At 35.4% G+C, this 17,066-nt stretch overlaps 1 protein-coding gene across 1 annotated transcript in view; it reads right to left on the bottom strand.

Moving 5' to 3' along the window:
* SRP54 (signal recognition particle 54kDa) overlaps nt 1-17,066 on the bottom strand; it is a 41,188-nt gene that overhangs the window by 6,880 nt on the left and 17,242 nt on the right. Inside the window, exons 6-14 of the mRNA XM_012658187.1 lie at nt 16,986-17,066; nt 15,784-15,850; nt 15,646-15,703; nt 12,407-12,557; nt 11,020-11,168; nt 10,614-10,714; nt 9,655-9,741; nt 5,758-5,831; nt 5,269-5,377 (exon numbers count right to left, since the gene is read on the bottom strand). The exon at nt 16,986-17,066 is cut by the window's right edge and continues 1 nt beyond it. Coding sequence (XP_012513641.1) covers nt 5,269-5,377; nt 5,758-5,831; nt 9,655-9,741; nt 10,614-10,714; nt 11,020-11,168; nt 12,407-12,557; nt 15,646-15,703; nt 15,784-15,850; nt 16,986-17,066 — 877 coding nt within the window. The remainder of the gene's footprint in view (nt 1-5,268; nt 5,378-5,757; nt 5,832-9,654; nt 9,742-10,613; nt 10,715-11,019; nt 11,169-12,406; nt 12,558-15,645; nt 15,704-15,783; nt 15,851-16,985) is intronic.

The raw sequence follows: 17,066 nt of genomic DNA, 5'->3' as shown, positions 1-17,066 counted from the left end.
AAATATATAGAAAAAATTAGCTGGGCATGGTGGCGCATGCCTGTAGTCCCAGCTACTCAGGAGGCTGAGGCAAGAGGATTGCTTGAGCCCAGGCAGGAGTTTGAGGTTGCTGTGAGCTAGGCTGACGCCACGGCACTCTAGCCCAGGCAAAAGACTGAGACTCTGTCTCAAAAAAAAAAAATAAAAATAAAAATAAGGCTTTCAAATACTTAAGAGCCACCATGTCTCTTGTGAATTTTCTCTAGGTGACAAATATCCAACTGTTCCTCTTATAACATGGTTTAGAGCCCCATTTACCACCCTAATTTCCTAATACATCTTCTAATTTGTCTATACCCTCTAAGTAAGTATATTGTCCAGAAGTGAACTGAAATTCAGATGAAGTCTGATTACCAATGTAATATAAAGATATAATCTCATAATAAACTTAGTCAATTAAAACCTCTAAATCTATTTCAAAGATGCAGCTTTTAAGCCATTGTCTTCATTAGAAAATATTTAGGAAGTATGTATCTTATTACTTCCAAGAGTTCAAATCAAATGAGAGAAAGAAGGTAAACTAGTAACAACATATCATGGCAAGGAATATGACAGAGAGTGGAAAGGGACTTAATTTAAAGAAGAAAGGAAGTCAGGAAAGGCTCTTAGCTGGTGGTCTCCCTTTAACTGGGTAGTTGTGAAGGACAACTATGAGTTAAGCAAAGACAAAGGAGCAAAAGATATTCTAGGAAACAAAACATGGATTACTCGAATAAATAAAGTAAGTTTTATATAGAAGGAACTAAGCATAAATGAGAGCTAAGAGGCTACAAAGTTAGGTAAAGACAAGATCGTAACAACTTACATGCCAGACTTAGGAGTTTGGAATTCATCATGAAGACAATAAAAAGCCACTGAAAGAGTCTGACCCCAGGATTATTATTCTGAGAAAGACCATTCTGGTGGCATTGAGGAAGACAGATCAAACAGAACAGGGAAGATATGAGAAATATTTAGGAAGTAGGACTCACTAAATCTAAGGTGATGTTAAGGTTTCTACATTCCAGTTTAACTGGTAAAATACTGACACATGTAGGCTGTCATAAATTAAGTATGTATTTATATTATAATACCTAGAATAACCAATAAGAAAACTATTAAAAAACATATACTCAAAAACACTATAAGTAAATTAAAATGAAATACTAATAATATTCAAGTAACTCACAGGAAAGTAGAAAAGGAAACAGAAGATCAGCGGGAACAACCAGAAACAAATTTTTAAAACGGCAGAACTAAATCTTAACCTGTCAATAATATACCAGTTAAAAGACAGAGATTATCAAAATAAATTAAAAAAAATAACCCAACTATATGCTGTCAACATGACAAAATCTTACTTGGGTTACTGTGAAAGCCTGGAGCTCAGGAAAGAGATAGAGAACTACAAAAAATAAACAATAAATCAGGTAGTAGATATAGCACATATATGGTTGAATTATTCAAAGAAAATGAAGAGAATGATAAACACTGGCTGAGAACAGAACTCTGTAGCACATATTCTATTTAGGAGGTGGGCTGAAGAAGGCAACCAGTGAAGGAGACTGAGCAGGAGTAAACAGAAAGGTAAAGTTAAAAGTGGGAAGATGGAATAATGGAAACCAAGAAAAAAGGTGATTAACAACATCCAATATTATAAACATTAAGAAAAAGACTGAATAGTATCCACTGGAGAAGATCAGTAGGAAGTTATTGGAGGCCTTTGTGTGATCTGCTTCAGAGTAATGGTGGGGACAGAGGTCAGATTTCAGTGGTTTGAGAAGAATATAAATGGTTCTTTTATGAAGCCTGACTAAAAACAGAAACAGAGTAAAAGCTAGGGGGAAAGGTAAGGACAAGAAAATGTAAACTTAAGAATGTTCATATGCTAATGAAGAAAAAAAATCAGTAGATAAGGAGAGACTGCAGCTAAAGGAAAGAATTTTATTGATAGAGGTCCTTGAAAAAGTATGAAGAGGATAAAATGGTTTGTGCTTGTCACAATCTGGCAGGTAAATTAGTCAAAGGTTGAGGGAATTCAACCCCAAATTTTCTTTGTAAATGAGGTCAGAGGTCAAGTTGGGAAAGCCGTAGAGTAGAAGGCCTAAAAAACGGTGATAAATGTTCAACATACCTATTGGGTGGAATGAGAAAGGGTGCTAAAAAACTAAGGAAAAAAAAAAACAAAGGGATTGTGGGACTAGTAATGCTGAAAACCAGGTACAAGACCTGAAATACAAGAGGTGGTGATAATACAGGCATACCAAATTTCACTGTGCTTCACAGATACTGCGTTTTTTACAAATTGAAGGTTTGTGGCAACCTTTTGTCAGGCAAGTCTATCAGCATTAATTTTCCAACAGCATGTGCTCACTTTGTGCCTCTGTGTCACATTTTGGTAATTCTCACAGTATTTCAAACTTTTCTATTATTATTATATCTGTTATGGTGATCTGTGATTAGTGATCTTTGATGTTACTACTGTAATTGTTTTGGGACACCATGAACCCTGCCCATATAAGACAACAAATGTAGTCAATAAATGTGTTCTGACTGCTCCACCGACCAGCCGTTCCCCCTTCTCTCTTCCTCCTTTGGTGGCTGTTGCCCCTTCTCTTTTTCTCTTTCCCCCTTGATCCTCCCTATTCCTTGAGACATGAAAATATTGAAATTAGGCCAATTCATAACCCTACAATGGCCTCTAGATGTTCAAGGAAAAGGAAGAGTCGCATGTCTCCCACTTTAAATCTTGCTATGAATGATTAAGCTTACTGAGGAAGGTATATCAAAAGCCAAGATAGGGAGAAAGTAGGCCTTTTGTAGCAGTTAGCCAACTTATGAATGCATAGGAAAAGTTCTTGAAGGAAATTAAAAATGCTACTCTAATGAACACACAAATGATAAGAAAATGAAACGACCTTATTGCTGGTATGGAGAAAGTTTTAGTGGTCTCGATAGAAGATCAAACCATCCACATTCCCTTAAACCAAAGCCTAATCCAGTGCAAGGCCTGAACTCTCTTCAATTCTATGAAGGCTGAGAGAGGTGAGGAAGCTGCAGAAGAAAAGTTAGAAGCTAGCAGAGGTTGGTTCAAGAGGTTTAAGGAAAGACACCATCTCCGTAACATAAAAGTACAAGGTGAAGCAGCAAGTGCTGACGCAGAAGCTGCAGCATATTATCCAGAAGACCTATAAGACCATTGATGAAGGTGGCTACACTAAACAACAGATTTTCAATGGAGACAAAAGAGCTTTCTAGTGGAAGAACATGTCATCTTAGACTTTCACAGCTACAGAGAAATCAATGCCCGGCTTCAAAGCTTCAAAGGACAGGCTGACTTTCTTGTCAGGGGCCGATGCAAGTGGTCACTTTAGGTTGAAGCCAATGCTCATTTACCATTCCAAAAATCCTAGAGCCCTTAAGAATTATGTGAAATCTACTCTGCCTGTGCTCTGTCAATAGAACAACAGACAGCACAGCTGTTTACAGCATGGTTTACTGAATATTTTAAGCCAACTGTTGAGACCTACGCTCAGAAAGAGATCCCTTTCAAAGTATTACTGCTCATTGACAATGCACCTCGTCAACCAAAAGCTCTGATAGAGATATACAAGGAGATTAATGTTTTCGTGTCTGCTAATACAAGATCCATTCTGCAGCCCATGGATCAAGGAGTTATTTCAACTTTCAAGTCATCTTATTTAAAAAATACATTTCATAACATTGTGTCTGCCACAGACAGTGATTCCTCTGATGGATCTGGCAAAATCCAATGAAAATCTTCCACAGTCTATGGTCATACCACCCTCAATGGGCCTGATCTCATCTGATCTCCAAAGCTAAGCAAAGCTGGGCCTAGTTGGTACTTGGATAGGAGACTGCCTGGGAATGCCAGGTGTCGTAGGCTTAATAAAAATGTTTTTAAAACCATCTGGAAAGGATTCACCATTCTAGGTTACACTAAGAATATCTGTGATTTATAGGGGAAAGTCAAAATATCAACATTAACAGAAATTTGGAAGATGTTTATTGCAACCCTCATGGACGATCTGGAGGGGTTGAAGATTTCAGGGGAGGAACTAACTGCAGATGTGGTGGAAACAGCAACAGAACTAGAATTAGAAGTGGAGCCTGCCTACAGAGGAGTCCCTCAGAAGAAGTGGAGCCTGAAGATGTGACTCAATCTCATGGTAAAACTTGATGAGAAGTTGCTTCTTACAGATGAGCAAAGAAAATAGTTTCTTGAAATAGAATCTATTCCTGGTGAAGATATTGTGAACATTGCTAAAATGACAACAAAGGATTTAGAATATTACATAAACAATTGATTAAGCAGTGGTAGAGTCTGAGAGATTGACTCCAATTTTGAAAGAAGTTCTACTATGGGTAAAATGCTATCAAACAGTGTCACACGCTACAGAGAACTCTTTTGTGAAAGGAAGAGTTAATTGATGTTGCAAACTTCATTGCCTTACTTTAAGAAATTGCCACAGCCACCCTAACCTTCAGCAACCACCACCCTGAACAGTCAGCAGCCATCTACATGGAGGCAGGACCCTCCACCAGTAAAAAAGATTTGACTCACTGAAAGCTCAGATGTATTTTTAGCAACAAAGTATTTTTTAATTAAGGTATGTACATTGTTTTTTAGGTGTAATGCTACTGCACACTTAATAGACTATAGGATATATACCATAAATATATTATATATATTATAAATATATATTTCTAGTTTACATACAATAGAAAACAAATCGTGTGACTCGCTTTATTATGATATTCCCTTTATTGCAGTGGTCTGGAATAAAACCCACAATATCTTTGACATATGCCTGTATAGGATTACAGAGACAGGGCAGTAAACCAATGTATAATATGTTACAGTTTCCCAATGTATGTTAGCATATTAAAGCTCTGAAGACTTTCAGTAAATAAACGTATTTAACTTTTTAAACCTGCGTTCCCACAAACCTGACTACAGATTTCCCCTTTTATTTCTGTCCACATCATGAATAGTGTTCTTCCCTTGTAAATCATTTGGAGAAACACTGTACTAGACATTTCTCTCAATGATGAAGTCAATCCAGTAATCATAATCCTTTGCATAAGTGCTTTCAAGCTACTACACATCTACCTAAAAATAATTTTTCCACATAAATTTTCCCCATCTTGTCCACAGAACAAAGTGAAACTCTCACCTTGCTGTTATTCAAAACATTGTCCCCTGAGTCAAATAATCTACCATCTTACCTTGATCATTCATACTATCCATTATCGTCATTAATTTCTTTAACCTTGCCATTGACTCCTGTTCATTTCCTTTGCTCATAAAATCTGTTCCAAAACCAGGGATCATGCCCTAAAACAGATTTAAAGATTAAGTCAGTAACAGTTGAAGACTAATCGTTCAGAATGTCCCCAATTTAGCTACTGGCTTTAATACTGACACTAAGTCTTAAAATATCAATTTTTACCCAAATATTAAAAATAATTAAGGCCGGGCGCGGTGGCTCACGCCTGTAATCCTAGCACTCTGGGAGGCCGAGGCGGGTGGATCACTCAAGGTCAGGAGTTCAAGACCAGCTTGAGCAAGAGCGAGACCCCCATCTCTACTAAAAACGATCCACCCACCTCGGCCTCCCAGAGTGCTAGGACTACAGGCGTGAGTCACCACGCCAGGCCTAGAAATTTTAATGAAAAACAAAATAAGGTATAAAGAAACTTTTAAGGATAACTAACCAAGATCTGACTGAAGGGGCCCATTTTCATGATATTTTGAAATTGTTCATACATGTCTCGCAATGTAAACTGACCTGAAAAACAATTATAAATGATTCAAATATATTAGAGAATGTACATTTCTATTCAATAAAATTAATCTTTTCCTTAATCATGAATTCATCTTGAAGCACAATTATAAAATAACCAATTAATCAATATTCACTACTAAGTGCAATGACAGAATGAGTGCTGTGAAGAATATCCAGACATGTGGACAGATCCTATTCTAGAGAAGTTTATATTCTATCAGAGAAGACAGACATATACAAATATATAAGAAACCTGAAAACAAAGCACACAAACTATACCCACTAGGATAACTAAAAGTAAGAAGCCTGACAATACCAAAAATTAAAGAGAATGTAGAGTAAGTAGAACTTCCATATATTGCTGGTAAGAATGTAAAATAGCAAAAACACTTTAGAAGATTTGGAGTTTCTTAAACAACTTAGCTGTCCATGAACAGGAGAATGGATAGAATGTAGACTACTCAACAATAAAAAGAACAAATGATAAATACATACAACTATATGAATGAATATCAAAAATACTATGCTTAGTCAAAGAAACAGAAAGAAAAAGGACATACTGTAAGATTTCTATGATATGAAAGCATTACTAGGAAGGGGCATGAGCAAACTTTCTAGAGTAATGGAAATGTTCTGTTTCTTGATGGGATGGGGGTTACTATGTATTTGTCAAAAAAGATGGAATAGAGTCTGGGCAACGTTCCTACAAAAAATTTAAAAATTAACTGGGTATGGTGGCCCACACCTGTAGTTCCAACTACTTAGGAGGCTGAGGCAGGAGGATCACTAGAGCCCAGGAGCTTGAGGTTGCAGTGAGCTATGATGATGATAATGCCACTGCACTCCAGCTTGGGACACAGAGTGAGACCCAGCCTCAAAAAAAAAATAAATAAAAGATGGAATGGTATTTTCAGGAAGTCAGTGCATTTCACTGTATGTAAATTAACCTCATTTTAAAAATGGGTGGGGAACAAAGCAAAGGGGAAAGATAAAAAAGAAGAGGTATTTGGTTTCAGGCATTCTGACTTTGAAATGTCAGTAAAATTTTAAAAGAATTGTTACAGCAAGCAACAAGAAATGCAGAATTAAACAGTGGAAGAGAAGACTAAGGCTGAAATACATATTTGGCCATTTATATGGAAATGATAATTAAAGCTATGATAATATAAGAAATCCACTGTCATGGAACTCAAGTGAATTTAAAAATAAAAAAGACAGGTAACATTGTCAAATATTAGGAACCAATGAACATGAGAAAGCTTACTACCTCTGGAAATAAGGAGACCCTTGGTGACCTTAGAAATGGGTGACCTTAGAATATTAAAAGCAGAAAGAAAAAAAAGCAGAGATGTAAGGAGAGCCGGGAGTCAGAAAGTAGACAGACTAGGAATATACTACCCAGCTTTGTAGTAGCAATAGAAACAGTGCTAGGGTTACTCAAGATAGAGAAAGGCAGATGGAAAGAATCAGGCAATGAAGGATAAAACTCATTCATTCACTAAATATTTACTGAAAACCTACTATGTGCCAGACACTGTGCTAGGTACTGTGAACACAAAAGATAAAGAGCACAGATATGAACGCTACTTTTACCTCCAAGCAGGGAAGACAGACATCAAATAATTATGATGAATAATATAACAATTAATTGTAGGATGTGACAGAAACATATATTAGAAGGTTCCAATTTAGTCTAGGGATCAGGTAAAATGTCCCTGAAAAAGGACATTTAAGGAGACATCTGAAGTACAAGTAGGAGTTAGCTACCCTGGCCAAGGAAGAGGATGGTAGACACAGTAGGATGAGAGGATGTGTCTATCAGGTAGAAGGACCAAAAAGGCAACAGCCCAGAGGTGAGAGACAACAATGTACATTAAAGAAACAGGCTGGTGCAGTGGCTCATGCCTGTAATCCCAGCACTTTGGAAGGCCAAGGCAGGAAGATCACTTGAGGCCAGGCATTGGAGGTCGCAGTGAGCTATGATGATGTCACTGCACTCTGGCCCCGGCAACACAGTGAGACCCTATCTCAAAAAAAAAAATAAATAAATAAAAATTAAAATCTAAAAATTAAAAAAAAAAAAAAAAAAAAAGGTTGTTCAGCATGGCTGACACATAGAATGCTAAGAACAACAGTGCCAAAACATGATGTGGACGATATGGGCTAGATGATAAAATCATTTAAAATATTCTAAGGGCAATGGGAAGTTAATGAAGAATTTTAAGAAGGGCAGTAATGGGATCAGATTTGCAACTTTAAAAGAGCATTTTGAGGCCAGGCACGGTGGCTCACACCTGTAATCCTAACACTCTGGGAGGCCAAGGCAGGTGGATCGTTTGAGCTCAGGAGTTCGAGACCAGCCTGAGCAAGAGTGAGACCCCGTCTCTACTGAAAAAATAGAAAGAAATTAGCTGGACAACTAAAAATATATAGAAAAAATTAGCCAGGCATGGTAGTACATGCCTGTAGTCCCAACTACTTGGGAGACTGAGGCAGTAGGATTGCTTGAGCCCAGGAGTTTGAGGTTGCTGTGAGCTAGGCTGATGCCATGGCACTCTAGCCCGGGCAACAGAGTGAGACTCTGTCTCAAAAAAAAAAAAGAGCATTTTGGCTACAGTATTAAAAAAAAAAAAGACAAAAGGGGAAGAGTCCAGAAGCTGAAAGATCTGTTAAAAGATTTACAATAAGCAATCTAAGCAAGCAAGAGGTATACTTCCACAGTTGCAGGGAAGCTGAAGAGAAGGGAATAGAACAGAGATACTTAGCAGGTAGAATCACTAGAATTAACTGACTGACGAGGAAAGGGGTGGGCAGAGTGAGGAAAAAATAAGAATCAATAATGACACCCAAGTTTCTGATTCCAGCAACAAAACGAATGATGTTAATATTTATTGATGGTAACAGTGGGGTGGAAGGTTGGGATGGGAAGATAAGGATATGTTTAATTTGAGGTGTCCATGGAACATCTCAGAATAGTCTAATAAACATGCAGATATGAATATGACTTTGAAGTTCCAGACAAAGAAGATGGCTTAGGAGGATCCCTGAAAAACATCAACATTTAAGAGAAAGACAAAGACACAAGTATCTGACAAGATGAGTGACGAGGAGCAAAGGGAGAATAGTTGCCATGGGAATTAATGGAAAAGATCATTTTGAGAAAAACTGAAATGGTCAATAATAACATACATTGAGTGCTTATGATGTGTTGGACACTTTACAAGTATCAGCTAATGTAATTTTCAGGACCATATGAAGCAGTTAGTATTACCTACTTTTTACAGATGTAGAAATTGAGGCTAAGTAATTTGAAAAAGTTACACACAGCTAAAAAACAGATCAGAGATACAAATACAAGTATGTTATATTTAAGAACCTGAGCTCTTAATCACAGTGATATACTTCTCTTTAGGAGTGTTCTTTCATGAGGAGTGAAAAAAATGTTTGTGTGTATTTAATCTCATCCTTTTAAATTTCTTTTTACATATTTTATAAAATATATAAAATGTATAAGAAAGTAAATAGGTTAGAAGAATATGTTCTAACTTACTTTTAACCTATTTTACTTTAAGGAACCCAATGAAAGCCTTGATTTTAATCTTAAGACAATTTGGTTATGAGAAAAAAATAAAAACACTTGATTCTGTAACTGCTCAGATGTCTGAGATTTAAAATGATTTGCATATAAATCATCTGAAATAATAAACATTTGACGAATTGATGCTAATAATAGATACTATCATTTCAAACAAATTAATAGTAGCTTTATCAAAAAGAAATCAAGGGAAGACATCTGAGATTAAATGCTTTTTTGCCACTCATATACCATGTTTCAACTTCTCTATAAGTGCTTCATTGTCATCCAACTTCAACTCGTTGACTTTATCTATCAGTCCTTCAATGTCACCCATACCTGTAGGACCCCAAAAAGAAAAATTAACAACTAATACCATACTCTGCTTTATGTTATACAAAACACATTCATACATATAATAACCTTGTGAAGTAGGCAGGTTAAGTATTCTTACTACACTTTACAGATAAAAAAAAACTGAAGCTGGCTAGGCGCGGTGGCTCACGCCTGTAATCCTAGCACTCTGGGAGGCCGAGGCGGGCGGATTGTTTGAGTTCAGGAGTTAGAGACCAGCCTGAGCAAGAGCGAGACCCCATCTCTACCAAAAATAGAAAGAAATTAATTGGACAACTAAAATATATAGAAAAAAATTAGCCGGGCATGGTGGCGCATGCCTGTAGTCCCAGCTACTCAGGAGGCTGAGGCAGTAGGATTGCTTGAGCCCAGGAGTCTGAGGTTGCTGTGAGCTAGGCTGACGCCACGGCACTCACTCTAGCCTGGGCAACAAAGTGAGACTCTGTCTCAAAAAAAAAAAAAAACTGAAGCTATGGAGGTTAAGCAGCAGCAAAGAAGTGACAAAGCAGGGACTCCAGCCCGGGGCTTAACTCTAAATTCCATTCTCTCTAAGTATACCACCTTCAGTCATTACCAAAGTTTTACTGCCATTACAACTGCTGTTACTACAACCACATATTTTTGTACTGTTCTCTAAAACTTTTCCAAAGAACTTTCCATCAAATATCTCATTTTACCGCTCTAACCACAGAAAACAAATAACCATCATCCCTATTTTAGAGGTGAAAAAGATAAGTCATAGAAAGAAATGATCTTCCTAAATTAGTTAGTGACAGCAAGATTAAAATCCCAATGTGTCCTAAAGATCCATACTATTTCTCAGAGATTATTTTCTGGATCCCCACCACTGTACATACCAAGAAGTTTGCTGATGAAAGGCTGTGTTTTGAAAGGTTCAAAGTCATCTATATGTTCCCCTGTACCAATGAAAATGATTGGACTTTTTGTGGCAGCAACCCTGCAAAGAAAAAGAAGATATAAAATAACTTCAAAAAAACCTCACAAATTTCCAGCAAATCTGGAATTCAAAAGGAATCTACCTTCGAACCTAATTAGACAAAGGTACAAAGCTCAAGTTTCTTTTCACTAGTTAACAGAGAACTATATCGGGGAGGCTCCAAAATTCTGCTTCTATTTAAACTTCTTTTATAAACCATTATTAGGTCCACTGTTGGAATATATTTTAAATAATCAATAAGAAAGCCATAAATACACACACACTCCCCATATAACCCCAAGACATAGGACATTAATGGTACTTACGCACTGAGTGCACCACCTCCTTTTGCATGACCATCAAGTTTTGTCACTATTACTGAGGCTACATCTACTTTATCTTTAAAAGCCTTAGCCTGGGCTTCACAAGCCTGACCAATGGAGGCATCCATTACATAAACAATGTTATCAGGTTGCTAGAAAATTTAAACAGAAAAATATATATTTTTACTGATCTTAAGTAAATGTTATCATTAGAAACTATAAAACAACGTTTACTATAAATAATTATTCAATCAATAAATATTTGTTGAGGGAGTACTATGTATTATTAGGTACCATCCGGGTCCTGAAGACAAAGAGGTAAATAAGAAAATCCTTGTCCTCATGAAACTTCTAGTCAGAAGAGACAAATAATAGGTAAATAAACATTTCAGATGTATGACAAATAAAATGGGATCCAGAATATCAGTGTGAGGTGGGGGAGGCATCTTTTGATAAGGTAGTCAGAGAAGGTCTCTCTGGACCTAACATCTGAGCTGAGTCCTAAATAAAGAAAAAAGTTATTCTGAAAGAATGGCATTCTATGCAAAGGAATAGCAAAAGCAAATTAGAAAAAATATAAAGTAGAAGAATGTATACTGAAACCAAAATGCACAAAACAGACTGAGACTATTTCCCTTATATCGGCTCAACTTAGTCAAAGTAACAGCATAACTAAAAAGAAACTTATTAGCATTAACCACCAACCGAAGAATTACTGCCAACACCTGAATAACTAAACTGGGTTCCTAATATTTCCTGAAAATAAGCTATAAACTGCTCCTTCTCCCTTATTTCCATCACAATTTTAAAGAGATATTAAATGATGATTAATATTTTTAAGTGCTTCATTTTGAAAAACTTCCAAAATTCATCTAAAGTATAACAAATGCTTCCAAATGAATTTAATTCACAGAAAGGAAATTCAATAGATACTAAATTCTTAATTTTTTATGCTTTTTTTTTTTTTTGAGACAGTGTCTTACTGTTGCCCAGGCTAGAGTACAGTAGTGTCACCTTAGCTGAGTACAACCTCAAACTCCTGGCCTCAAGTGATTCTCTTGCCTCGGCTCCCGAAAGTGGGAGGATTGCAGGCGTAAGCCACCACACCCGGCCCATGTTTTTCTTATACATATTAATAAGATGATTAAGTGAGAAAGGAAATTATTTTTTTGATACTTACTCATGAAAATTTCATATTTAAGGAGACCAGAAATGACAAAAGTAAGACCTTACCACACAGATACAGGTGTCCCAAACAGAAATAAATTACTTTCCTGTAAGGAGTAATTTATATTGGAAAGGAGTAATTTATATTGATCATATACGCAATTAGGTTTTATAATTAAATTAAGCAAAGCCTAAAAATGGCATTACATTCAAAGCTACTTACTATAGCATTAGCAACTTGAAGCATTTCTTCAAACAAAGAGTCTTCTTGTTTGTGGCGGCCACTTGTATCAACAATAATAATTTCAAAATTTTCATTTTTGAATTTCTCCACTCCTTCAGAAGCAATGATAACAGGATCCATTTCTGTATAGCTATTTAACATGGACAAATGATTTAACAACAACCACAACAGCAAAACTTCCGAATATTCTCAATTTGGAAATTGTTAGTCTACCTTTATTCTGAAAAAGCCAAAATTTCACAATTTCAATTTAGAAGAACAAAATTTAATAAGTATTAAATATAGAAATCTACTTGAAGAGCAGCATGAAGCACTATCCAATTTTCCAATTACAAAACACTGTATGCTGCATGTCTTTTCTGAATGAGGGCGCTTCCCTCAAATTTTTTTTTTTACCTCTTCTTTAATAATTTAATAATTGAATTCATGTTACATAGTGTTTCATACTTGCTTTTCCACTTAACACCCTTATGTAAATATTTTATAAAACCATTAAATATTCTTATAAAATATAACTTTTAGGTTATATGGCATTCCATCACATGGCTACGCTATCATTTATTAAATAAATGCCCTATTATTCGACATTTAAGGCTTTTCCAATTTCCTGGTATTAAAAATATAGCCAATATAAACAGTACATAAATGTAGTTTCTTTGAAACTGTTATAACACACTCTTACAAGCTGAATTTGGATCAAATAGTATGCCATTTAAAGCTTTTGGCTTTTGAAAGAAAAATGTCCTCCATGAAAGTTTAATCTCATTCCTATTTTACTACATTTTCACAATCTCTGACAAAAATCTTTGGCAATGTGAAAATCAAGAAATGAGATCACATTCTAATTTGCATTCTTCTGATTAGTGGCAATTTTTTATACAGATCAGTAGTCAACTGAAAAGATATATAATGTTAAAAAAAAAACCCTGCTTTTCCCCTAAATTAAGAACCAAAAATTCACATACAAATACACTTAATAAGAATATGTATTAGACTTAAATGAAGAAAATTACTAAAGGATATAAAACATTTTTAACAAAAAAGATACAGGTTCTTAAATGAAGCTACACAAATATATAGTGAAGATGTCAATTCTCCCCTAAATTAATGGGATTCAATGTAATTCCAATTAAAATCTTAGAGTTTTCTTTTTGGATCTTGATAAAGAATTCTAAAATTTATCTAGAAAAATAAGCAGATAAGAAAAGACAAGAAAATGTTGAAAAAAATGACAGAGATTAGCATTACCATTTCAAAATATGATAAATATGCAATTAAAGTAAAATTTATAAATGTGCAAAAAAATATGATCAAAGATGTTCATAAGAAGGGGATTGGTTAATTATATACATGCATACAGTGGAATAAATTATGTCATAAAAAAGAATTACCTTAAACACTTTAGTATCCATTCCAGAATTATTACGATCCCATTTTAATGAACTCTACAGTGGTATATTTACATACAATAAAATGTACCATTTTAAGTGTTCATTTTGGTGAGTTTTGACAAACTTACAATAACCACCACTACAGTAATCAAGGTATAAAGCACTGAAAGATCCCATTTTAATTTAAAATAATCTATGTCTATATATGATACATGTTTCTGAATGTCCATTCATTTGCACAGACATTGAAAAACGCATGAATGAACACGCTCAAAACAGGCAATTGGAAAGTAAAAAGTGTTAATATTGGTGCTTTCACTTTTTCTTTAAAAAAAAATTTTTTTATAGGCACATACCAACACACCTAGCTCTTTAAAATTTTTTATTAAAACTATTTCTTTAAGGGACAGATAATACTGTAACAAACAGCACTGTATCTACTGTCTAAAAAATGCTAATTACTTATGTTAATGTATATTCCAGATTTATAATTTTAACATTAAAGATATAGCTCAAGTCCTTCTCCAATCCTATTTCCTTCCTCCTTCCCAGAAGTTTTTTACATTTCCATGAGTAAAGGAGAGATTATTTAAATGGCACTGAGAATTCTGGTTAAAAAGTAATGCTCCAGATTTGGCCAGTAATTCAAGTAATTATCAACTAAATTATGTTATTTGCAAATTGTGATACCTAAAAACATAACTTTATTATCACCTGACATTAAAAACTGTATTAGAAATATTATTGCTTCCAGAATTTGTCAAGCAGGTTTTCTGGTTTTTACCAGAAATCAACTCCTCCCCTCAACACACACAAAACTATATTAGAAATGGTTTTTATCCTAAAAAAAATTCTAACATTACTCTTTAATCTATCTGTCAGAAATTATCATTAAAAAATGACTGAAAGGAAAAAATTTAAATTAAGAACATATCATAGCCAAAGTTCACTAGCTTTTTTGGCTAGCCAAAAAGTAGAAGTCCTAAATAAGAAGTCTCTCAAACAAGTCCTTCTAAATTCAAGCTAGACTCTCTTCTTTAATCATTCTTACATGTTATGTAGTCTGTACTACAAAACTGAACAACAATGTATCAAGTGACAGACAGCAGTAACCAATCTCTGAGATAACTAGAGATTCTAAGTCATTTTAGGATGATTTAATGCAAACGTTTTTAAATGATATACTAAAGAAGCAGTATGGAATTCACCAGTGTTGTGTATATTTAAGTGTGGAATGCTTCAGACAAGTCTTAAAAGAAACAATAGGAATAGAGAGGCAGAAGGAAGTAGGAAAGCATGCCAGGCAGGATGATAAATACAAGCAGAGTCATGAACTAAACAATGTCCACTCTGATCTAATAGGCTGGATCAGAAAGGTCATGTAATAGCAATAAAAGATAAGTTATTAATTATACCCCCACTTTGTTCCATATATTATGCTAAAATGTAACCAGATAGCACAAAAAGACAAGGCCAGCCACGGTGGCTCATGCCTATGATGCCAGCACTTTGGGAGGCAGAGGTGAGAGGATCACTTGGGGCCAGGAATTCGAAACCAGCCTGAGGAAGAGCAAGACCCCATCTCTACAAAAAATAGAAAAATTAGCCAGGCATGGTGTCACACACCCAGAGTCCCAGCTACTCAAGAGACTGAGGCAGGAGGATCGTTTGAGCCCAGGAGTTTGAGGTTACAGTAAGCTATGATCAAGCCACTGCACTCCACTGCACTGCTCTGCCTGGGCAACAGAGCAAGATCCTGTCTCAAAAAAAAAAAAAAAAAAAAGTCAGACAAGACATACAAGTATCAAAATAAAAACAGTAACTTACCTTCCATAAAATGGAATTCTTGCTTTGGTAGCATTCTGTTTTAGTTGGTCAAAAGCCCCTAGGAGATAAAGAGTAAATGAATCCTCTAACTTGAAAATAAAGATTACGGAAAGCAATTTTCAAATTTGGACACATTACCTGCTCTGAATGTGTCTGCACATATCAAACAGGTCTTCCAACCTTTCCTCTGGTAATAATATGCTAACTGAAAACGGAAGATTAAAAAAATACAGTATCACAAAATACAATAAATTATGATACATATAGTGTCTTCTGTTTATCTTTATTATTTACTTAAGGAGTAAAGTAAATCTGCTCATAATTTTCCTGAAACTAATATTAAAGACTTGTGAATATAGCAAATTTCCTGAAGAGTTTAAATTCTAATTTTCATACCATAGCATTCAAAGGATATAAAATGATCAAACAGCAAATGATCATAGTCAAAAATGTTAACCAGTATTAATGTTAATTGAAAACAAACAATAGCAAAACCCTCTTTAAAAAAATCCTCTTTTTGGCTGGGCACGGTGGCTCACGCCTGTAATCCTAGCTCTCTGGGAGGCTGAGGCGGGTGGATCGTTTGACCTCAGGAGTTCAGGACCAGCCTGAATAAGAGCGAGACCCAGTCTCTACTAAAAAAATAGAAAGAAATTAGCTGGACAACTAAAAATATATAGAAAAAATTAGCCGGGCACGGGGGCACATGCCTATAGTCCCAGCTACTCAGGAGGCTGAGGCAGCTGGATCCCTTAAGCCCAGGAGTTTGAGGTTGCTGTGAGCTAGGCTGACACTATAGCACTCTAGCCCGGGCAACAGAGTGAGATCCTGTCTCAAAAAAAAAAAAAAAAAAATCCTCTTTTTTTTTTAAACCCCTAACATAGGTGGAGCTTATGGAAAAAAATCTGGTAACAATGTCGAGGCACCCAATTCTGGAGGAAGGGGTGGTATAATGCATTAAAAATTTGCATAAGGATATGCAAAATGAAGATCTATATTATGCTAGGTGGGAACCTGAAAAAGGAGTCTTGAGTCATAGGAGGTAAAGTAAACTCCATATTCTCTGCTCCAAAAATCATACACTCACATCCTTAAAGGAGAGGAATGGTCTTCTTTTTATAAAAGAAATTGCATAGTTATATAAAAGTCTACCATTCCTACAAAAAGCAATCACGAGAGACTGTGAGATTTTTTCTTCTTATCTTACAAAAAACATAATGAACATATCAAGTAACAGAAAGTTGTAAAGCAACAATATTATAAAGCCTGGCCTTAAAATAAAACTTGATTTATACAAACATATCTTCTATATGACTTTTTAAAAATTAAATTTAATTTACCTTTGAACATGTTGTTGTTTTACCACTCCCTTGTAATCCAACAAACATGATCACATTTTGTTTCCCTTTAGTGGGTGTCCA

Source organism: Propithecus coquereli, unplaced genomic scaffold (genome assembly GCF_000956105.1).
Source record: "Propithecus coquereli isolate 6110/MARCELLA unplaced genomic scaffold, Pcoq_1.0 Scaffold116, whole genome shotgun sequence".
Lineage (NCBI taxonomy): Eukaryota > Metazoa > Chordata > Mammalia > Primates > Indriidae > Propithecus > Propithecus coquereli.
The sequence above is the reverse complement of the archived record's forward strand: the minus strand, read 5'-3'. Positions and strand labels throughout refer to the sequence as shown.